The 24,637-nt window shown below is 39.7% G+C and overlaps 2 protein-coding genes across 2 annotated transcripts in view; both read left to right on the top strand.

The window, feature by feature from the left end:
- Positions 1–2,895: 2,895 nt before the first annotated feature.
- pts (6-pyruvoyltetrahydropterin synthase) lies at positions 2,896–7,010 on the top strand. Its single transcript, XM_023341605.1, has 6 exons — positions 2,896–4,267; positions 5,339–5,418; positions 5,521–5,543; positions 5,656–5,712; positions 6,548–6,618; positions 6,692–7,010. Exons 1-6 carry the CDS (start codon positions 4,176–4,178, stop codon positions 6,813–6,815), a joined length of 447 nt encoding a protein of 148 aa, XP_023197373.1. The 5' UTR covers positions 2,896–4,175; the 3' UTR covers positions 6,816–7,010.
- A 7,566-nt stretch (positions 7,011–14,576) lies between these two features.
- The window catches only part of LOC102228143 (myosin-16-like), a 52,400-nt gene continuing 42,339 nt past the window's right edge, over positions 14,577–24,637 (top strand). Inside the window, exon 1 of the mRNA XM_023340755.1 lies at positions 14,577–14,773. Coding sequence (XP_023196523.1) covers positions 14,690–14,773 — 84 coding nt within the window. The 5' untranslated portion in view covers positions 14,577–14,689. The remainder of the gene's footprint in view (positions 14,774–24,637) is intronic.

The following is a 24,637-nucleotide window of genomic DNA, read 5'->3' as shown; positions in this document are numbered from 1 at the left end:
TAAATCATAATAATTATTGTTAATAACAATAATAAATAATTATTACCAGTATGATAATAAGTAGTATTATTTATATGGGTAATTATTATTACTATTGATAATGATAGTAGTAATAATATAATATCATTTCCTGGATTAAAGGACTAATGTCTCAGCCAGATCTAGAGAAACTCATCTATGCGTTCATCTTCAGTCGTATTGATTATTGCAACAGCGTCTTCACAGGTCTGTCCAACAAATCAATCAAACAGCTGCAGCTGATCCAGAATGCTGCTGCTCACGTTCTCACTAAAACCAGGAAGATAGAGCACATAACACCTGTTTTAAAGTCCCTCCACTGGCTCCCTGTGGCTCAAAGAATAGACTTTAAAATACTGTTGTTAGTTTACAAATCACTGAACGGCTTAGCACCACAATACATTAAAGATCTGCTGTTGTTGTATCAACCTTCCAGAACTTCTCAGGTCTTCCGGTTCTGGTTCTGCTCTGCATCCCCAGAACCAGAGCCAAACGAGGAGAAGCAGCTTTCAGCATCTATGCACCACAAATTTGGAACAAACTTCCAGAAAATTGTAAAACAGCTGAAACACTGACTTCTTTTAAATCTCAACTAAAAACCCACCTGTTTAGAATTGTATTTGAAATGTAATCAATTACAAATTTATTGATGGAACTTGACTTAATGCTGTGTTTTGATTGTTGATTCTATGTTGCATTGTGTTTCTGTGTTTGTAATGATGTAAAGCACTTTGAAATGCTTTGCTGCTGAAATGTGCTATGCAAATCAAATTTGATCTTTTCCCTTTTTTTCCACAGAACCAGGACAAAACAAGAAATGTCAAATTACATCAATATACAGTTCTAAACAAAATGTAACCCAGTCAGCTAGTTACTCACGACCTCCAGCAGTGTGTGAAAACGTTGCAGGCCTGCTAGAAAACAAAGAGTTGAAATCCCATTGGAAAACATTGCGAGCGTTGCAATGCGCTCCTCCTTTCCCCGACATCAGTTGAACGCAGCTGAACACGTGGTAATGAAACTGCTAGCTCATTTAGCTTAGCTCAAAACTCGTCCGGACTACTTGCCTCTATCTCCTCTGGTCCCGTCCCTCTCGCGGTGACCAAGCTCTTCTAACGTCTCCTGAGTTTCGTCCTCCTCCGTGCTTTTGTCCAGTTTTTCTCTCACTTGAGTGTGTTTTCTTCGCTTCTTGTCCGCTCGTCTCACCCTCCGTTCTCTACCATCACGGTTCTCCTGTCCTTTCCCGCCCTCCCCCTCTCAACCAATCACAAGTCACGCCCCAGACGTACTGTCTCAGTGACCAATCAAATGGCAAATCCAAATAAACTACACAGCGCATCTTACATCACACCAACACTTTCAATTGCAATATTTAGATAAAATAATGCTCTTAGTCGATTTACAAATAATACCGTTTTAACTACTGTAAAGGAAAATGATTATTTGTTGGTGCTTAATACAGCTAATATACGACACGTGTAAAGGTATAGCCAACACTTTTATTTGGAACGGTTTTCTGTTGAGCATGTGGGAACTGGGAATGGCAGACAGGCAGGCAGGGCCCTTTTTTCCTCCCCCTTTTGACAGACACAGCAATAAAATTTACAATTCCGATAGAGCAGAAGAGACTTCTTGGCGCCAGGGATCTTCCGTATCAGGCAGAGATGACCACGGGGTAGTCCGCCCTTTGCTTAGATAAAAAACAGACACCTTTGCTATAAATCAGGAAGTCCCAACTTTCTTTGGGGGCCTGAGGGAGTTCTAATTGGTCGAAGAGCAGAACGCCTTCTTTGCATATATTAAATAGGGAAACACCCTTTTGGTTTATAGTTTCAGGTCATCACCGGAGAGCAGAGAGTTTTTTTCATCTTTTCTCCACGTGGGCGCCTTTGTCTGTCTCTGTGTTCGTCTGTCTTCCCCTTGTGTGTCTTTATTTTGATGAGAAAAATGCATGTCTCTGTTCCTCTGCAGCTTTGTTGTTGATTGCTTTGTATGAGATTAAACTCTGTGATCTGTGACGTCAACACGCTTTGTTGTTGTTTCGTTTTAGCAGCACGCGGTCGCTGCAGGTCGCTCACGGAGAACGTCACTCACCGATCCCGGGCAAGATTAAAGAGGAAAAGAGCCAAATGTTTTGTCCAAAGCTAGCATTAAATGATCCTCTTTTTTAATACTACTAAATAAACAAATTACTTAATAGCTCCCTTTACTCTTTATATTATTTAAATATTAAAATAAAGGAAAATCCTGGTGTATTTCTTTCAGAGACAAGAATATGAAATCCATAGTTATCACCAATGTTATGCATTAGTAAATAAACGTTCACTTTTACTATATTTGAGTCTTGTCTTGACCTATGTAAAATTTCTATTAACCTCTGGGTCGTACAGTAACCTCGGTTTAACACTGGGCTACATATATTTTAAAATGTCAAAAACATTCTTATTTCTAAAACGTCAAAAGATTTTTTTTTTACGTCTTTGGATTAAGAAAGCCTGAAGGTGGCACCATAAAGACTATAATCAGGTGTCCCAGACATTTGTCAGTGTCTGTCAGATTGTCGATTGGAACGCACCAGCTCTTTTGTCAAATTTGAAATACTTTTTATCATATTTAAAGGAATATGAAACTGAAGGGGCATTTATTTCTCAGCTGCTACATCATCTCATTTCTCAACGTTGCCAGGGCAAAAAGACAGCGTTGTCACCATGAAATATGAACAAGATAAGTTGACATAAAAAACATTCCTTTTGTTTCTGCTATTAGGACAACATAAACTAAAGCTCCTAACACTAACAGACCAAAGAACAGTCCTGTTAGTGTCTTACAACATTCTGGTAAATTACAGTTGGGAGGATTTAAAAAAAAACACAGATGGCTTTGGGATGCTTGTTTAATCTAATAAGGTACAATAATATGATAAGATTTTTGGACAAGGATTAAAAGGGTAAAAAATGCTTGAATGAAAGGAGTAATTCTAAGCGGAAACCATCTGGTGACTCTCATGTGACGACTGTAGAGCGTTAAGAGCCAACATGTGAACTTAAAGCGTGAAACGAGTGTGAAAATGTTGTTAGAAATGAGCTTTCTGACATATCAAGCTAAAAAGCCAGCAGCAGGAAAGGTTTGCTGTGAGCAAAGGTCGGTGACTGGAGCGGGTTCTTCTCTGGGCTTCGTGACCTCTCGGATAAAACGCCACCAACAATTAAACACGGGGTATAAAGACAACACAAACAGCCACCATCAGGCTGTGTTTTGAATAAATCTAGTTGGGGTTTTTTTGTGTTTGTTTTGGGTTCGCCCATTTAAACTGACAGAGAAGAGCAGATTAAAATATCACACAAAAATAGCAATAAAAAGATTTGCACCTAGATCTGTTTCAGACGATGTATCCGCCGTCATTTTCATATTACTTCACAATTATGCCACAGTTAGTGTTAGTAACAAATCCACAAAAAAAATATAAAGTGGAACATTTAACATTTCCGAGGAACTGTGTCTGCGATTCAACGGCAAAGTTATGTGATTCAAAGTCAAATGTAACATAAGAGGTAATAAACATAAAGTATGAATTGCGAAATATGAAACCATGATTGTGAATTTCTGACATAAGCTCAAAAGTTTATGAAGACATATTTATAATTTATGATAGCATATATAGTTGTCAAAAAATATTCACGTTTTTACTAAATATTTTTTCTAATGTCACATTTTCTAGTCCCATTTAATAGTTATTACGGTGATAAGGTCAAAGTAATTTTTAAATTGAAGTTATGGTCATGATCAAACACTAATTCCGACACTGAAAGACTTAATTATGACTCTTTTTTTTTACCCTCATAATCAGGACTTTTCAGTCTCCGTTACCACACAATGCATGGGCTTGTTTTTCTGTCATGTAGTGGAAAATGCCTCCGCAGAAATACCAAACATTTTGAACAAAGATTTCTTTACTACTCAGTAACAGCCAGTATGTGGTTCGCTGTGCTTCAACCACGCTCGGCTCCAGGTTTGACACTCATGCGGCCATGTGAGCCGCATTTACGCCCCGAAATGAGCCAATCACGGGCGGCGTGAGTCACGGTGGGGGACAGCCGGCTGTAACTCCTCTCTGTTCGGTAGCAGCGGTTATTCTCCATCCTCCACTTCTGCCAAACATGGCCGAATCCTCCGGGAGCAACAAGGCAGCGGGGCGCGTAGGATACATCACCCGAGTCCAGAGCTTCAGCGCCTGCCACCGGCTCCACAGGTACCCTAGCTACTACCGCTGTGTCTGAGGGGATACGAACCCATAGTGGACACGTAATGGAGGTTAAAGTCACAGAATAGAAAGGGTTTGGATGAAACAAGACCGCTGTGCTGCTGCTGCTGCCGCTGCTGGTTTTCCTGATAAGCGATAGAATATGCGGGAAATCCCGTGTAATTACACAGAAACTCGCGATGCTTTGGCTGTGACCGCTCACGTTTTTCAAAAAGCAGAGCTTATATAAAACGGGGACAAAAAAATGAACTATGGAGGAGTTTATACGTTAACTACTTTAAAGAAAACGCAGGTAGGAACAAGTAATTTCGGAATGGTCTTCCAGATAAACGTGCCAAGCTTTAATGATGCATTTAGGTGCAGTCAATAGCGTCGTAAAATATAAACCCTCTTCAGGAAATTAATACAGAAACCCTTTGCCATTAGACAAAATTTAAAGGAAATATGTTAATATTTTCTTTGCTAACGATCTTTAATAACGTACTCAGCCACTTTAAAATAGCTTTATTAGAGTTCACAACAGTTCAATTATTATTTTTATTGATTTATTGTATTAAAATAATTTCTCTTTTACATGTATTAGACATATAAATACATCTACCTAAATTGTATCATTCCAATTTTTTTTCCAAAATGTCTTTTGTTCAAAGCAAAATAACAATAACTATTATTAGTCATGTAAAACTACTATTATTGATTTCATTTGTATTATTTGATTTAAATGATCACCTTTAACCTTTTTAAATTGGCTCCGTTCTTTTTTTATGAAGAACCATTCTAAATCATGTATAAATCTATTAAGTTGTAATGTACGAAATGTTCTTAAATGCAACATACGTCAATAACCCATTGCCACATTTTTTCTTGTTTGACCTGCACTAACGGTACAAAATCTCTAACCCCTTGCCATAAAAACTGCAAAAACAAAACCAATATATATATATATATATATATATATATATATATATATATATATATATATATATATATATATATATATATATATATATATATGACTCCAGGAGTTTTAATTAATATATTCTCTACAACCTCTTCTAGTCTTCACCTGAGTGACGAGGAGAATAAAGAAGTCTACGGAAAGTGCAACAATCCCTACGGTCATGGACACAACTACAAGGGTTTGTCCTGCTGTTACATAAACCAAATATAGTCTCAAGTAAAGCGTAGATCCTGTTTCTGTTTCTACTGATTCACCTGAGCGCTCTCATTTTACTCCACAGTGGAGGTGACTGTACGTGGAAAAGTGAGTATCACACAAATAGTTTTGATAAAAGGTCGTAGTTCCACTGAAGGAACAGCTACGCAATCACAACCAGTTAGCTAAAACCGTCTTTATATGCGACACGTGTTCACAGATTGATCCCGTCACCGGCATGGTCATGAATCTGACGGACCTGAAGAGGTGTATTGAGGTAAGGTCACTGCAAACACACCATCTTGAAGCTAATGCTAAAGAAAATTGATACATTTTACATATTAAACGGCAACTATCCTTTCCGAAGTTAACGTTATACAGTAAATCTGCATTTCTCTCTTCATAATTCACTTACATTTAAATCACTTCATGTTATTGTGCTGCAGGAAAGCCTGTTGGATTAAACTATGACCAGCGTTACTCGCTAGATTTTGCTGCTAACAATCCTCACATCTGATATAAAACTCCGTGACTGAGATGCTACAGCTAATGGCTAATGGTGTTAGACTTTGACTTACACTTATAACTTCAACTTTTTTTTAACATACAGAAGCCAAGAATGATAGTCAAGTGTCAGTAAGTGGTCCTATGGAAGAAATGTCTTAATAAAAGACAACAAAACTTGTTTTATTGTGTAACAAGGTCAGTAGTGGGATAATGCTAAGCTTTAAGCATTTGGTATTTGGATTGTTGGCACTTTTTGTTGACCTTTCTTGCCTGCAGAGTCGAATCAGACATAAAGCTTATCATCAGATGTAAATGCTTTAAAATGTTACTACCAAACAGCTGGGCTAGTGTTAATCACTGACCGTATAAATTTCCCTCGAGTCCTCGGGAAACTTGTGGTCAAACTCTGAAACTTTCACAAATTAAATAAAAAATTTACTTTAATCTGAAAAGAGAACTTTGGACCATTGAACAAGGAACTTCCATTCAGCTCTTAAATCTTATCCTTGTTCCTTGTAAGCTTTTTTCTACTTCTACATTTTTTTTATATTGTGTTTTTGCTGTCATATGCATATCTGGCTGACACCGCCCTGTTCATCCAACAGGAAGTCATCATGATTCCTCTGGACCACAAAAACCTGGACAAGGATGTTCCGTACTTTGCCAACGTTGTGAGGTCTGTAACCTTCCGTGATCGTCTCTCTTGACTGCAGATACGCACGTTTTACCAGATGTTTCTCGTTCACCAGCACCACGGAAAACCTGGCCGTTTACATCTGGGACAACATGGCGAAGGCTCTTCCCGCCAGCCTGCTCTACGAGATCCGGGTTCACGAGACGGATAAGAACATCGTAGTATACCGAGGAGAGTAAGCCGCAGGAGCGTTAAGTCAGTTCTGATTCTGCTCCTCAACTGACGGGAGGCTCAAATAATGTGATCTTAAGTACGTTTGGCAGAGTATGAAGGTTTTTCCATTTAATTTTACTCTTAATTGTCATTTAATGTTCAGGGGCCTCATGCATAAAAGAGTGCGCAGTTTTCACACTAAAACTTGGCGTATGGAAAAATTTAGAAAAGTGCAGCGCACAAAAAAAATTGGATGCATAAAGCCGTCCGCTCACCTTTCCTTTTTAAATCATAATTTGTGGGAAATAGAGCGCAGCTGCTGGCCCGCCCTGTCGCCACCCATAAATACATATGTAAATTAGTATAAATACCCGGAAGTGTGCCACCACGTGAAGCAGTAACCATGGCAACATCCTTGTTCGAAGCAGTATAAGTATTTATAATAAGAAGAATTATATATTTTTATTTAAAAGGTGCTTTGAGGACACATAATGTCACCTCATAAAAATAAAAAAAACATTTTAAAGAAAAAAAAAATCCAAATTAAAAAAAATAAAATAAAGAGATCCTGCAAATGCAGGCAGCGAGTCAGAGAGTCCTTTGAGTGGGGAATGTGGACGTTTACTCTAAATACTAGGATGCTTTATGTCCATAAGGCGCATTCACAAAGCGGGCGACTGGACTGAAGGAAGACTGCAGCTGGACCGGTACCGGTACCGCACGGCTCTTTACGCTTCGCTCAGAGCTCCAGGATGATCAGTCTGGATTCATCTAAACGCTCATAAACCATCATCAACATTTCCCAGCAGATCAATATGATCAATCGCTCCCTCTGAATCCTTCCGTTGACGATGTTCTCCATCAGAGCCAAAGCGCTCCACAATTACCCAGCTCACCTTTACGCAGCTACTTGAATACGTGTGATTGCATACACACCTTGATCACCTTAACAATAATCACACCTGTTGATTATTTTTAATCAGCAGGTTGGAGTTAATCTGTTGATCCAAACCTGTTTTCTTCTTTTAGTGAGAATGAAATGACCCCATAAATGCATTTCATGCGTTTCGGCGCACGGACCAATGAGTTACATCTTTATGAGACAAAAACTGGGAAAAAGTATTATTTACATTCAAGCGAGGTTTTCACGTACTTTTATTTTTATTTTCTTTATTTTGTGGTTCAGTTTCATCGTTTACGTTTAAACAGTAAAATATTAAAATCATGAAAAACATCGGGATTGATGCTTCTTGGTCTAAATAACATTGAATGTAGTCAGATTTCTGTGTATTTAGGTGAGTTTTGACGCTTTGTAGTTTGATATTTTGTCCACAGAAAAAGTTTGCGCGGCTGCCGCACATTTTCACGCCAGCGAAAAAGTGTGCGTATATTTACCCAAACTTTGACGCAAAGTAAATTTTTATACATGCCGACTTGTGCGTGAAATATGGCGCCGCACATTTTTTGTGCGCACGCACGCTTTATGCATGAGGCCCCCGAGCCACACATTTGACCTCCGTTTGGACAGTGAGAGTCATCAGCTTTATGTTTATTTTTAAAGTTTTATTCTATTTACCATTTTATGATTGTCGGTGTTATTGTGAAACACTTTTATCCACTGCTGTTGTTTTTAAATGTGCTGTATCAATAAAGTCGACACTGAGTTGAGCTTTTTACTGTATTTAGTGTTGAATGCAGTGAGAGAAACCTCATGACGGTGCTGGTCATTTCCTACCTTTCTTGTCTTGGTTGGTTCATATACACAGAGTTGTCTCAAATAATGCCACTGGACACATCATACTCTAAATTATCTGTTCCTTTTGTGTTTGAATGCATGAGAAATATCCAATAAATAAACAAGCGGCGAATCACAGCGATTCATTTGGACTTGCACCAAGAACAGTCGGTTGTGACATCATCGTCAGTTTCCGAGCCAAATCGAGCTCAGCGTTAATTCGGGAAGCAGCAGTACAACTGTTGAACAAATTTTTATTTCTTAAACAGTTTTTTAAAAATTTTTTATTTCTTAAACAAACGTGACTTTATATGCCCATTCGTGAGTTCAACCACTTGTTGTGATGGATGCTAGATAAGCAAATATGCCCTTATGTACAAATAAATAAACATTAATGTGTTTACATTTTTGATAATCTACTTCCTTTACTCTTGCAAAATATGCTACTTGGTAAAAAGCTGTTAAGTTGAAGCAGGTATTAAAAAGTACATTAATCGAAAATATACTTGATAAGTTGAACTTTTATGTACTTTTATGTGCAATAATATTTTACTGCATAATACTTCCAAATACTTTGAACAATAAATCACATTTTTCTTGTGAAAATATAAACATAAAACGGCTTAATGTTTCTTTTTTCCATTTCTTGAGGAGTACACACTGGCTTGTATTAACCATACATTATGATATGTGTTGGCACAACATTTGAAGTTATGAGTTTTTTATTCGTATGTTTTACTAACAATGACCAGTTGAAGTGTTAGTTTATAAATATACAGATTTTCAGCTTTTACCCCTTTCGATTGAAAGTTTTCCTTAGTCCTGTTGATGGGTTAAAGCGCAAAGGATGATGGGAGATGGGATGAACCTGGGATTTAACTTCAGACATGCACTGTGTAAATAAAGCTAGCTTGACTAATAATACCCCTAATGCATTTATTTATTTTTTATTAGGCGTTTTTTCCACATAGAGGAACTTTATAGGTTCAGCCAGTTGATTATCTTTACCTGAAAAGTTAACGTGAACTGCGCTGAGGCTTTTTAACCTTTAGAGGGCGCCAAATCGTTTCACAGAAACACGTCTTTGCTGTCAGTGACGGAAAAAACGAATGAGATTTGTAATGCGAGGAGATTTTGACTATCAGAATAGCTAAGCGTCGTTAATATTTCTGTTTCTCATCAAACGTCCCAGCGGGCTCCACATAAATCCCGTCGTGCGGAAACGCTGCATTAGGGCGTTTAGTAATTCTTCTGCATTAACGGGAGGGAATCATCCGTCACGCAGACACAAAATAACACACGCCATGCCATTTTTTTTTTTTTTTTTTACAATTCATTACACAGCGTTCAGCGCCTGATGCACGCAGCCGTGGAGTCGTCTCGGTGGAGCTGGAAGAGCTACAATGACAAATCACAGAGTAAATACAGGTGGAGGTTTACTCGGCAGTCGTTGTTCAGCTTTTCTGTCATGTAAAATGTTTGTTTTTCTTTCTTTTTTCCCCCCAAATTATGTCAAAATCCTTCTGCATCCTTTCCCCCCATTTATATTACCATAGCAAACTCACAGACAACTTTTGTGAAGTAAAACAGAAGATCAGGAGGAATCATTTCTAAACTTTTAACACATATCACGTGATATTTAACTTGTAAAGTTCAAAGCGGTGCCAACCAGGTTGCATCAATGTGACCCTCCTTAAAGAAGTACCTTGAAGTTTGTGTTTAAGTGGTTAAATTAACAGTAAAAGTGCCTCCGTACTTTTGTCTTCTAAATATCTTTTCGCTGCGTCTCAATTATGCAGGAGATTTAGGACTAGTGTGTCAACAGGTTGTTAAAGCACTGGGTGGAAACCCTGCCAGGAAGTGAACCCGCGGGTACGCTTCCTGTTTTATGGCAGCTGAAATAGTTATAGTTATAGTAGTCATAGTTTCAGCAAAAATGATTTGTAATTTGATGTTTCTGGGATCAACCATTACAGTTTTGAAGCGTGTTGAGCCATTTCAACATCCTGCAAAGCGAGTTCAGACAGTAAAATATATTTATATTTTTATTCCACCCTATGCTTCATTGCATCCTGGGAAATATGGAATAGTTTTTTTTTTGTTTTTTGTTTTTTTTTTTGCTTTTGTTTAAGCAGATCCTCATGCCAAGACTTAATTGAAGACTTTACAGTTTCATATGATCCCAAAGTTTTTGGGTTTTGTATTCAGAGGCAGAAATTAGTACTTTTTGCCAAACATCCAAAGGTCCTGGGATCAAAGTTTCAATGTTTAGATCTTAGACACATTATCATTTACGGTACGTAGAGCAAAAAAAGTTTAGGACCAAGAATCCACCCTTGTGGTACTCCACTTCTGTCATGTCTTTGTGCCAAGCTAATTTTACAGTATCTGAGCGACCAGGCAGAAATAAAATTATAAAAACGAATTTGTTCATGTTGGTAGATGCCAACCTTATTTTTATAGTTCTTTATATTGTTGTTATTCCTCTAACAACTATATGAATTCAGGCCCCAATAGGCAGAAAATGTCACTGTGACAAAGCCCCAGGGCCGGCCCAAAACCTTCATGGGGCCCCTGAGCGAAATTTGGCTTTGGGGGGCCTCTGTTTCTGCTAATAATGTGGATTGTTGCACTCAACAGACAGATGATATGATCCTTCGCACACCTGCTATAAATGTATTGTAACTTGAAGAGTGACATACCACGGCCACCAGGGGGCCCCCAAGAGCGATTAATATTTTTCTTTTGCCCCTATAAAAATTATTTCTACATGATTATGGTTTTAAAAGATCACAATTTTATAATGAAATTGTGCAATTTTGTTAAAATGATCACATAAAAATGATTACGTAAGGGGAAAAAAATCAGTTCCATTTAGGGGTCCCCTTAGTGGCCCCGGAGCCCAAAGCAGCCAGCTTAGTTTGCTTCTGCCTTGGGCCAACCCTGCAAAGCCCACTTCTTTTTTTAGCTGTTCTTATAATTGTCAAGATTGAGCTGCCAGCTCAAACCTTTAATTAATCAAATTCCACAAACATGCGTCACGCTCAGGCAGACAACCTTCGTCCGACAAGCCGGAGCAAGACAGCAGGGAGAACCGCTTCCTGACCCAAATGCCCCCTTTTTTTTGATTCTTTATCTCCTGTTTAGATTCCAGAAGCGTTGAGCTGATCCCAGGTCGGCGAGGAATCCAGCCTGACAGCAGAGTCTTCTTGCAGCGGTGGGTTGATGCGCAACAAATCACAGTGTTAATTATACACTGGCAGAAACATGATGGATGACTACTATTAACAAATAAAAGCCATTCATTATCTTGATGCCTCATGGAAAAAGTTTTTTTTTTGTGCCAGATTTATTAGTTTAATGATTATTTACCTATATGCCTCAGCAGGAGCAGTTTGCTTTTCAATTTCATCTATTTGGTTTCAGATTACGTCCACTAACGGCCCATGTGTACAGTGTGTTGATTTCAATTCATGGTTTTCTCTGGGTTCCTTCATTCTCTGAAAGTCTGGACTGCAAAACATAAGACCCACAAAGACATATCCGTTCCTGTTAAATCTGGAATGCTCTCATAAAAACAAACAACCTGTGAAGAAGAAATCACAGAATGATACGATGAGTGTATTTTTTCCCCTCCTTGAGGTCATCAGTTGTTGGGAAACTGGTGTTATCTTCAGACAGGAGGCTGTAGGAATTGTACCTTTTCCAAATAATAATATTCCAAAGGTCCCAGCTGTTTTACTGCGTTTAACATTTTAAATATTTACCTATTGACCCAAACAAATAACCTTTATTTATTTTTCTTTTAGGTAAAATTCAAACCAATTCAGTACTATACCAGAGAGTCCAACCAGCTCTCCACCTCTCCAAATGTTGCACTAAGTTCAAACAGAACTAACAAAAAATTAGGTGACACATTATGACCTTTCGTAGGAACGGTACAATATGAAGAATATGAAGATATTTGACTCAAACTGACTGCTGTGCAGCACATTTCCCTTGCGCAGGAAACTCTGCACAACCTAACTTGCGCACAACTTAGCGCTCCAGGCAGCATCAGCCTCTGCGATCTGATCCCATCAGAAAACAAGCCTGTAAAAAGTTTCCGCTGTCTGCCTCATTAAAACCTTCAGTGTCCTCAAGACGAAACAAGATCAATAACCCCCTCCTGTCGGTTTTTCACCCGCCCCCCCACCATCTTTTCCAAGGAAAACGCATCACCATGAGGGGTTTTCTTCTCCAATCCTCCCTGCAGCCAGGGGATGCCAGCCACAGATCTTTACCGAATAGAAGAGTGACAGATGTATTGGCACATCAAGCGAGACAAGCAGATAAATTAGGCCCAATGGGAGGGATTACACCCTCATTATTTGATGTAACCTTTGTAAGACCTGCTAATTCCCGTGAATAACAACTGCTCAGAGAGTTTGACGAAAACACAGATTTGCAAACAGATTTTTCATACTTTTTGATCGCCTACAGTTTCTCTCTTTGAAGAGGCTTAAAAAGTCCACCGAACGAGATCTGGTTGCCCCTCACACTTGTTGGTTCGCAAAATCCCTTCAATAGAAACCGTCTTCGACGTGAAGCAGGTTAAAAAATGCCAACATCGTGTTCGGATCTGAAGAAACTGAAGAGCAGACAAAACAAAGCCCCCAAATGGTTACGAAGCCACGGGCTATGGGACTCCAGCGAATATTTAATCTACAAATAAATGATGGGAGGAAGCCGGGGTGAACATGAACACTCCATACAGAAAGACCCCAGGCTCTAGTCCCTGTCGCTGCAGTGTTCATGATTCAAAAATAATAAGGAGACTTGGCAAAGATGGCATTCACGTAAGAGGTCCAAGGAAAAAATACACAGCTTTATCAAAAGACATACAAAAGGTCATTCTCATTTTCAGAAAAGCATCTCAATGATTGAAGACTTCTGAGAATATATTCTGTGTAGTGAGAAAAAAGTTGAGCTTTTCAGAAGATGTACGTCCTATGAAATGTAATCTGGTGTAAAACTAAGAACATTTCAGCCAAGCAGACCAGAGAGCGCTCCGAAAGCGCTGGACTACATACAGCACTGGAGCTTCTGGGTCAATACAACCACAACTAGGCCTGTCACAATAATCAAGTAATCAATTAATCACATGATAAATTAAAACAAACTCAACAATTTCCATTGGCGTGATTTATCGGGGTTTTTTCTCTCTCTAACAAAAACCGGATGATAAAAGTCTTCAGTTTGGTACTGTGGTCTCAACTAGCTTTTTTAAGGACAATTTTGTTTACAAAGACTTCATTTTATTAGTTATTTTGTTTATTTATTTTGGATGTTGCAACAAATGTGCAAGTCTAGCTGTCACATGAGAAACAGCTCAACAAAGGCGTGAAATGTAAAAGAAAAATCTTTACTTCTACATTTCGTGAAGAAGGAAGTTGCGCTCAGTGTCTTCTTCAGAGGTTTACGTGTCACTTCCTGTAGTGGTTCTTGGTGCAGCGCCCCCACAGGCGAGGAGGGGGACAGGTTTTTCACACCGTGCAGTGTGAAAGTGACCCACACCAGCTGAAAATGTAACAAATGTTGCATATTTGTTCCCCGATAGAGCCGAGTCTACCAAATTGTCAGGTGTAAAATTCTGTTTTTCCCAGCGACTCTCACAGGAAAACGCTTGGACGAACCGGCGGTGTCTGTAGAGGAATGAGCTGCTCAGAAAAAGATAACAAAGACACCAACTTTATGTTTCAGTTTTCTCAGGGGAGGAGAAGAAACACATTGTTGCGGTGGAGGCTGACAATCTGTCTCCGTGTGTTTCCCTGCTGTCACAAGGTGGTTTGGCTTCAGGCAGGGAGACAGAAAGAGATGTGCCTGTATCTGTGCGTGTGTGTGTGTGTGTGTGTGTGTGTGTGTGTGTGTGTGTGTGTGTGTGTGTGTGTGTGTGTGTGTATGGAGGGAGTTGTGCGTGGGGGGGTTGACACCTCCTTCCATCTCTCCATTCCTTCCACACACCCTCCCTCTCAGGGTCAGGTGGCAGGCACGGCGCACCCCCCCCCACACACACACACACACTCCCACTGACTTGGAGCAGCCTCCAGGGAGCACACACGTGCTTCACTCCCTCCCTGGACCGCGCTCGGGCGAAGACAGCATGGGAGGCTGCGAGCCGTGAGGATGGAAAAGAGAGTGTGTGTGATCCAGACCGACTTCCACCAGTACAGACCCACCGTCGGCCTGCACGGCAGACCCCTGGCACATGTAAGTAACCTGCTATTAGTCCTCTGACGGCGTGCTCTTTTGGCTTTTGTCTTCCTGTAATCTTCTCGATCTATTCATCATCTCTTTTTTTTTTTTTTTTTTCGGCTCAGTGTTTAATTTTCGCCTCTGTCAGAGTTTGTTTTCACTGAGCTCTAAAAGCCTGTTGAACGAGCGGCTCCTCCTCTCAGGATGCCCCACGCCTTCACAGAACGGGGTTTCTCTCATCAGCAGGGGGCGACAGAGTGTGTGAGGTTGATTCTTAAGTTTTTTATATTTCTAGATTATAGTAAATCCCTCAATGTAAATCCATTTTAAGCCATTTCTAATGTCTCTTCTGTTTCTCCATTGTTTCTCTTTTTCACACACACACACTCACACACATGTGCTACACACAAACCGCTAAGGAATGCAAACACAGAGAAGCATGAGGGGCCCTGAAGGCACTACCTTTGCATATTGGATTAACTAGAAACCAGATTTGAGGTTTAGATGAGAAATCCCTCAGACCTTGAAACAGATTGTCGGTTTTTCAGTACTAACATTTTTGTGCGTTTTGCTGACGGGCACGCGTAATGGATGACCCCAACATGTTTTCTGACTTTCATCAGGCAGAAGCAACTCATAAGGCAACTAATCCTGGCAGTAAGCCATGATGACTTTCCTAATCCCTATCCAAGTTAGGATTGTACTGCTGCTGCAAATTTCACTCAAACCACTTTTGGTCTTAAGAGTTTTTATTTTCTGCCATAGCATCTCATGCCTCACATGGAGATAGAAATGTTTAAATTAAGGAACATTATGTTGTATGCCGCACAATCCATTGACTTGATTGGACAAGTCTTGCCTTACCCGTTTCATCATCCTTGACCATGAGTTTGGTTTTGTGAGAAAGTTGCCAATTTTAGGACATTTAGCTGCATCTGTTTCCACAGCTTCCTCTTCTTGATTCTACCCTTCACCACACCATCCTTGCTCTTCCTACTTTCCATCTGCAGCGACCTACTGGTTCTCCCAGGGTACTCCAGTTTTCTTCCATCGTCCAAAAACATGACTGTTTGGTTCATTGGTCTCTCTAAGTCGCCCTTGTGGGTGTGTACATCCTGAGTGTCTCTGTGTTGCCCTATCATGGACGGGGGATATTCAGATTGTTCCCCTTTCTCCTTTTCATTTTGCCAACCACAGATATTTTACTTGAACTAGAGTTTCTGCAGAACAGCTGTAATATGATGCTGTAATATGATGCTAACAGCGTTAGAAAACCTGCTCTGACAATGTGTGGCTGTGAATCTTCATAGCTTCATCCATTAATGCACTCATCCCCTATCTGCTTCTCTAAAATTAAGTTGTAGGGGTAAACAGTCTACAAGGGAGACCCAGATCATCTCAGTGCCTGGATTATCTTCAATTCTGTATGATCTGTGTTGTGACCCCTTGAACAAACAATCATTGATCACACAATTTAGTTTATTTTCTTACATCTAGCTGGCTGACTAAATCCTGGTGCTTGGTTTGTGTTGTACTCTACATCGAATGTCATGATTTTGATCACATGTTGGTAATGTCTTCTTAAAGGGGCAGTATTATGTGTTTTCCAGGCACACAGCGGCAATTTACATCAAAAGATTTTAATCACACCATCATTCGAAGCCTGAAGTACTCTTCCTAGCATCTGGCGAAATCCTGCATCCATGTTATCTCGCTATGTAATTTCTTAGTATCACACTTGCAGCTGGATTCCAGAAGAAAGGCTTTAAAAGTCCTTCATGTGGGTCATCAGGGTCTGATAGAAAACTCAACTCAGGTGTTTTTTTTAAATTCCACTTCTTCTTAGCAGAATCCTGTTGCTCTTTAGATCTTTTTCTCAGCTCAGTTCATGGAAGTTGCAGTAAATGCCGTCTTTCATCTGCCTGAGCTGCAGGCCAGCTTTCTCAGTTATTTCAGCCTAAACAGCCCAATAATAATTGAGAGAAAAAAAACTCTCTCTGCTCTCTAAAGTCAATAGCTACCTGCTCGGTATAATTACAGGCAACAGTCCCGTCACAGATATGATTTAGAGGCTGGTAATAACGTAGCTGACCTGGAGTCAGTTGACCGTGAGGGTAAGTGAACTGCGAGGTGCCGGGGTGATCAAAGGCTGCCTGTGCTGCGCTCCTTGACCCGGTTCCAGAGTTCAGCCAGAGGCCAGCTTTCAGAACCACCGGCGCTCCGCTCATCCGGGAACCGTCTACGTGCTGGAGCCTTTTACCAAAAACTAACACTTTTCTCCTTACAACAGAAAGCAGAAATACAGCGAGTGACGCGAAGCAGGGAGAATGGGCTCTGCGGCTTATAAGCGACAACCAGCACCAGGTGTAATTAAGTCCGGCTGGGAGAGCTGCAGGGCCTGCCGCCTCACATGTTAACATTTAAACCTGCGCAGTGATAGGAAGGACAAGTGAGAGCAGCTGTCGGGCAGACTCTTTCGGAAGTGTTACTGTAGCTTCCTTTTGTATCACGCATTCGTGTGAAACATGTACCGACGGCAAATTCCAACTAACTCCAAAAAATACATTTCTGTTTTCGCTTCAGTTCTTCTCTTCAGGCCTTCTTATGACGCCTGAAGAGCATGAAGGTTTTCCAAGATACTGTCAGGTTCACTACAAGGTATTAAAGGTGGTGTGAATGGTGCTGAAAATGCATTTTCAAATTCAAAACATCTAACTTGATTTTATACAACTATTACAATAACAACTGTATACTGTTTTCTTGAGCTGAGGGTTTAGATAAAGCTTCAAATGTAAGAGAACAAACAGGTTTTGTCATTTAATGTTGAAGAAGCTGGAGGGAAATTTTTTTTAATGAGTATAAATTATGCCACACCTCATCATAATGTGTATGCTGTAGAGCTAAATGCTTGAAAAAGTGTTGTTGGAAAGGAGTTCCCCAATCCCAATAAGGAATTAAAGCTAAAAATAAGATTTGTAATTCTTATCCTAGAACAATGTAATGCTTCAGGCCAACTACAATATGCATTTAATTCTTTAGAGACTTGAGATTTGACTTGGGGGGGTTGACTTACAATAACTTTATGCTTGCGTTGGACGCCGCAAACATCCACGCAGACATTTTTAAGACATCATGGTTAGTAAACTTTTATAACAAACAGTCTTTACACATCCGTTCATCAATTTGAGACTTTTTACGTCTGTTGTACTGGACCGAAAAGGGCAGAAACTCAGCCGAGCTTCAAGTCAAAACAGGAAAAACTTCACTCATGGGTGACATCCACTCATTGAGCAAATATGGATTAGACTTTGACAAAGAACTCTTAATATGGTCGTGGCTTACAACGCGAGATGGCTTACAACGCGGAACCCCTCTGAATGGGCTAAAGGTGAAGCCATTGATGCGTCACATTTATCTTCTTTTGGTGTCCTTTCCCTTTCCCTTGGCATCAGTCGTGAGATTGATGTCGAGTGCAGTCTCGTAGTCCCCTCCCCCCCGGGGCAGCTAAGTCCGTCGTACCTTCACACTGTCTACAGGCAAAGGAAGTTCAAGTGTGTCAGGTGGCTAATCCTTGTGACACCCGCGGACTTAATCTTATTTAGACAACACGGCAATTACTGAAGCACACTTGAGAAAGACGATACTGTGTCTCCCTGTCTGCTTCACTCACTGAGCTGCGCAGTTTGAGAGATAAATTGGCTGTCAGGCCTCAGAAAGCAGAGCTAATGACAGCTCTTTTCCAGAGCTCCAAGCTCAAGCAGCGACAGGTTTTCCTACGCCTCTGCCTCGTCTTCTCCTTCATGTGTCCCTTTGAAAATTAGACAGAACCCATTCTTTGCTTTGAGTTCTGCTCCAAAACTACTTGTAGACGCTTGCTAGCACTTAAACCGCAAAATGTAAATAGCAGTTTGTCTGCGAGGGACAAGGTTTGCTGAGAGTCTTTTAGTGAAAATGGGCTTGGATCCGGGTTATCTGCTGCTATGAATAAGTCAAAAAAAAAAAATTGCTATGAAGCAGGAGCAGCACTTTGGTGAGGTATGTCGAGCTCTGTCCGTAATGCCAAAAAGATGGAAAAATTTAAATCCGGCTTGATCAGTATCAGCTGGAAGGATAACCTGCTTACATATGACAGAAAAGCACACAGGAAGACACATTTACAAACGGAAAACCAATTTTAAGGCTCGGGATTCTAAGATGATATACTTTTGCATTTGTTAGTGTGTTTTTGCTTTCTCTGAATACACACATTGCTTGGTGAACTTCAATTATGGCTATTGTTAGTGAACAATGTAAAAGCATCACAGATGTAAATGATTACCATACACACTCATGTAATACATATTTGGCCAAATGGTTGCCACGTGGAAAAAAGGAATACATAGTTTAAATTTCACAAGGTTTGAACCAATGGCTTTTTGGAATTATAATGCATTCCTGTCTGAATTTATATATATTTATACATATAAAAGTAATTAAGTAGCAATTGTTCTTTTACGCTTAGCACATAAAATTTGCACATATTTAGATTTAAATTCAGACATACCTCAAATCAACAGCATTATTCATATTTATTCAACAGTGATCAAAAACAATGCGTTTCATTACTAAATAGGGTCTTGACATTTGATTGCGACATAAGTTTCTGTGTAATCCATCCTGGTGCATAATCAATGAATTTTAAATGCAAGTTAAACCAAAAAAATTACATTCAGATGTTGTTTACACTCTTACCACTAGATGGCAACAACGTGCTTCCACATTGATGCTAAATGTGTGTTAGTTATGCATCACCCTACACCTTAACTGCATCGAGACCAGAAGCGGTTTGAGGTGTAGTAGTCTAAAAGAGGTTAAATTGCTTATTTTCTAACTTCCTGTAGCAGCTGTCTGTGCTGCAATGCTAACTTTAGCTCGTATGTTTTGCAAACAAGATGGACAGGTAGACATGGTGAAATTAGCTGTGTTACTTTCAGTTACTTTCTTTGCTAAAATCAATACACTTCCTTATGAAAGAAATGCCGTTCTGCTGCTGCAAGTATAAATTTGCTGTTAAACTGTTATACCCTTCAGCTACCACTAGGAGGCACTGACAGCAAATACCTGCACTACATTTGCAACTACTGTACTGCTATTTGCTTTGGAAGTTTGAAATCGAACCTTGGAATGATGTCATGCTCATCTTGAATGCGTCCACCACAACAAAACAAGTCAATACCAAATGTTACCATAGTAACAAAAATGGCCCAGTAATACAACACCAAATGGTTTAATGAAATACAAACTGTCAAAGGTGCATCATAAACACTAGCTGTAGAAATGTGGCGGACATATTGAATATTTTTATGTTAGAGTTGTAGAAGTCCAACTTCAGAGAAAGTTCCAGATAATTTTAACTTGTAAATTCTCACTTTTTTAACATAAATGGAGTTTCAATTGTCAGTTTTTCACAAAGGCTACTTAATGGAATCATTTTAAATGAAACTGACCCATTTGTTAACTTTACAAAGAGTGTTTCATTCATCGCTTCGGTTCCTAAATCAAACTTTCTCAGCTAACTGTATCTAGTCTATATTCAGTCTGGAATTCTAATAATTATTTGCCTTCAAATGTTTGCTGTGATCTTGACCTTATTCTTGATCTCTTGTTTTGGTGAAGAACCTAAGGGCAAACTTGCCATCAGATGTAGAGAGTGGAACATCATGAACCAGCAGCATCAGGGAGTCACAGACATCTGTTCAGGGACTGGCTCACTGATATCTTGTGTCGGAGTAAAGCTGATAAGGAAAAAAGAATCCACATTTGTTCTCCGCTGACACAAATCCCAGCACACTCAGCAGCACCACATGTTATCATCTGGCTGAGCTCGACCTTTGACCTGCCTCGGCCCCTGTACCACGTTGTGATCGGGTCTGGGTGAAAGAAGGCCTTCTGGAACTTGCATGTGCGCCGAGGCTGGCTGCAGGGGGATGAGTTGCACAGCTGTGACCAGACAGATTGAGCTTTAAAGGAACTAAAGGCTAAAAGAGAGTAGAATTGGGTTATACGAACTGGAACATACATTTTAACCAATGATGTTTAAATCTGGAAAGAAGACAAGTATCTAGAGTAGATGTCCATCTCTGAGGGAAGATCCCTGATATTTTAGCAGAAAAAATGTTACAGTTCAATAGACCATTAATTATTTGTTTTTTGTCAATTTTATACCTCTCCCACCCCCCCACCCCTCCAAAAAAACATTTTTTGCTAGAATTTGTTTAATAAACAACTTCTTAAACACGTTCCAACATATTTCTTACCACTATTTAACTGCAGGCTGATTCAGTGACCTTACAGCAAGAAGGTCCTGGGTTCGAATCCCAGCTTGGGGTCTTTCTGCTTGGAGTTTGGATTCTCTCCAGGTACTCTGGCTCTCCCCCACAGACTGTTAGGTTTATTGGTCTCTCTAAATTTCCACTAGGTGTGTGTGTGTGTCGGGGGGGGTGGTTGTTTGTACTCTGTTGCCCTGAGATGGACTGGCAACCTAAATGAGCCAAATGAAAATCAGTTCCCTAAAATTCAAGTGTATCCATTTATATTTACGGCACGTTTCCGATCCCAGCTTTTTGTAGAGCTTCGATTGGCTGGGTGAGATTTTTTTTATTTTTTTGCCCCTAAAATCGTTAACATAAAAAGATCGAAAAAGCATTTGACATATTTGCTTGTCGTTGTCCTGCGTTTGTCAGCCTAATTGCTTATATTACGATCAGAAGCTACATCAGACTGTGTGAGAGAAAAACCAGTGGTTGTAAAAGTGCTTTTATTGCAGAACAAAGACAGAATTATAAGGGAGGACATTTTGAGCTAGCTCTATGTTTTCATTGGGAATTTGCACAATTAGCATTACCAAACATTAGCTTTTTTGTGTATAGCCTCGAGATCCAGATGACAGTTCAGTTTAATTCAAGTTTATTTAATCAAAGACAAACCTTGTCTTGTGTGATGACTTTCTAGACACAAACAAAGATTTGCAAACAAAGTCCTTAGCTAAAAAGGATAAAACACAGCAACCTACTGTTCAATCTTCCTGTTATCAGCTGTATGTCTTGCTCTCTCTCACTCTCTCGCAGCCTGAATGAGCATGTTTAAAATACAAATTCCTTCCAGATAGGCACTACCATCTGCACACTTCTTCATAATTGCTCTTAATTATGTCAACAACTCTGAAAATAGCTACTTTAGGACCTTCTTCACTGTTTACCACAAACAGAATTGTTGCTAGGCAACCTGGTAGCACTTAGTCCAATGTGATCCTGAACGGATCAAGCAACGACCAGTAGCTGATTTTTCTGTGAAATTTTCATGAACCTTATTACCTTGTCAAAAAAATAATATAATTATTAAAATTATTTAACTTGAAAATATCTACGGTGACTTTCAAATAGTTCAGTTTAGCATAAAATTGAACCTCAGGCAGTGAAGATGCATCCCAATCCAGCTTTCGTTTGTCTAATTTTGGCATGAGCTTCTATATTTTCTTAAATGTCAACAAAGTGTCAACTGATAAAGTTTAAATTTGGATCTACAAAGTTAATTGGAAAACAAAAAAACTACTTATTTTTTTCCAGGCAATTTTGTGATCAAATGTAACAATACCAGGAACCCCAGCACTAAAGCCTGAAGCTCCTCTCAGTCTCTATGGTGGGAAACATTCAAAAAGTCGAGCTTGTTAATTGACCTTTCGTCCTTAAAGTCAATTAACTTGACTTTTTTTTGTGTGTTGTGTTAATGCAATGGAAAGCCGGTAGGAGGCCAGTCAATTAAGAGGCAACAATAAGCGTCGCACACATAAGTCTGCGTGTGTTTGTGCTCATGCATGCATGTGGATGTATTTTAGAGGGCAAAGTGCGCATAAGTGAATGAGAGAGAAAGACAGCGGTGGGGGGTGGACCTTCTAACTCCAGACAGATGTAAACCAAAGTCAGGGAGTTTCAGTCAAAGAGCCGGTCGACTGAGCCGGACCGTCGAGCCCGGTGTGTGTGAATCCGTGTGAGAGTCTCTGGATGCTGCGTCAGTTTCTTTCCGTTTTTTTTTAATTATCCCTCCTGCATGCTCACTCAGACGAGGAAGGGATGAGGGAGAGAGAAGAGCTCAAGCAAGCCAAGGAGCAGAGCGAGTTGCTCCTGTCCAGAATCCATGAACTTGAGGAGGAGAACAATCAACTTAACAAGGAAAAGAATGAGGTGGTCGCCAAATGCCAAGTCGTAAGTCTCCGCTGCATCGTTGTTGTTCTTTTTTCTTCTTCTCATTATTTTGAAACAATTTCCCGAGGGGGGATAAACTGACGATACTTTAGGACTCATTATTTGTGATTACGTCTAGGTTTCTGCTTGATAAAGAGTTTTCGGCATGATTGTTGGAGCAACTATTAGGAAGGTAATGATACCCTGAGAGGGATGCTGCTGCTGCCATGGCAGTGGCTAAGAATCTCTTAATGCTGTGGTCGTTACCACTTGCTTTTACCATTTTCCATCACCTAATTGTGAGAGCAGGCAGAGAGAGTATTTTTCTAACAGCAGTGCATTAAGGCGTCGTACTCTTTCCTGGCCTTAAGCTTAGTTAGTTTGTGAATGTTTTATCTACTGTGAGGTAGATGCTTTACCACAATGTCAATCAAAGAAGAAGAAGAAAAAGAAAAAACCCTATCTGAGGTGCTTGTCTCACCATAAATGCTGTAAATGTAACTTAATCACCCTAAAATACGAGGATCGATTACAAACTGTGCGTATTTATCTGTATTTAAATGCGTTATAAAGGTATAACACATTTTACCTTTATATTTGTATTTAGTGATGGCCTCCATGTAGTTAATGGAGGGTTTTGCCTCCTCTTTGGGTGGCATTCTCTTTGAAAAGAAGGTAGAAAGTAAATGAAGTGCAGCAGTAGTAGTAGTGCGAGGCATCTGTTTTCCTTTAAGCCAGCACAGCAACAACACTGAATCCATCAAACCTTGCTGAACAGAAGCTGTGGATGAACATGAGATGATTCCATCTCTAGAAACATTTCAAGGATTGGAAATTTAATTAAAGCAGATCTAATACAGAGTGAACAATTTAAAATAATTGAATTCAGGTGTTCCAAACACTTTCTTGTCAGCGTTGTACAAAAACAGCGGTGTGGTGTAACAAGTTAGCTTGTGAGATTTCCTCACTTATAACCATTGTATTATAACACATTTTAAGCTATTGGCTCGCGTTCTCACTAAAACCAGGAAGATAGAGCACATAACACCAGTTTTAAAGTCCCTCCACTGGCTCCCTGTAGCTCAAAGAATAGACTTTAAAATACTGTTGTTAGTTTATAAATCACTGAACGGCTTTAGCACCACAATACATTAAAGATCTGCTGTTGTTGTATCAACCTTCCAGACCTCTCAGGTCTTCCAGTTCTGGTTCTGCTCTGCATCCCCAGAACCAGAGCCAAACGAAGAGAAGCAGCTTTCAGCATCTATGCACCACAAATTTGGAACAAACTTCCAGAAAACTGTAAAACAGCTGAAACACTGACTTCTTTTAAATCTCAACTAAAAACCCACCTGTTTAGAATTGTATTTGAAATGTAATCAATTACAAATTTATTGATGGAACTTGACTTAATGATTGATTCTATGTTGCATTGTGATTCTGTGTTTGTAATGATGTAAAGCACTTTGAAATGCCTTGCTGCTGAAATGTGCTATACAAATAAAATTTGATTGATTCATTGATTGATTGGGAACAATTATGTCCTTCAGATTAGCTCGAGAACGCCACTGCAAAGGTTTCCACAATCAACCTGCCGCATCCAAGTCTTAGATAAACTAGTATGCAAAGTGCTGGATGTCGAAATGTAAACCACATCAGA

This window comes from Xiphophorus maculatus, chromosome 10, assembly GCF_002775205.1.
Source record: "Xiphophorus maculatus strain JP 163 A chromosome 10, X_maculatus-5.0-male, whole genome shotgun sequence".
NCBI lineage: Eukaryota > Metazoa > Chordata > Actinopteri > Cyprinodontiformes > Poeciliidae > Xiphophorus > Xiphophorus maculatus.
The sequence above is the reverse complement of the archived record's forward strand: the minus strand, read 5'-3'. Positions and strand labels throughout refer to the sequence as shown.

What these genes read in the sequence shown, in the direction of transcription:
- pts (XM_023341605.1), top strand. Translation starts at nt 4,176, where the DNA reads ATGGCCGAATCCTCCGGGAGCAACAAGGCAGCGGGGCGCGTAGGATAC. An exon ending in GCCTGCCACCGGCTCCACAG is followed by an intron (nt 4,268 to 5,338) that starts GTACCCTAGCTA and finishes AACCTCTTCTAG; the next exon opens with TCTTCACCTGAGTGACGAGG. An exon ending in TCATGGACACAACTACAAGG is followed by an intron (nt 5,419 to 5,520) that starts GTTTGTCCTGCT and finishes TTTACTCCACAG; the next exon opens with TGGAGGTGACTGTACGTGGA.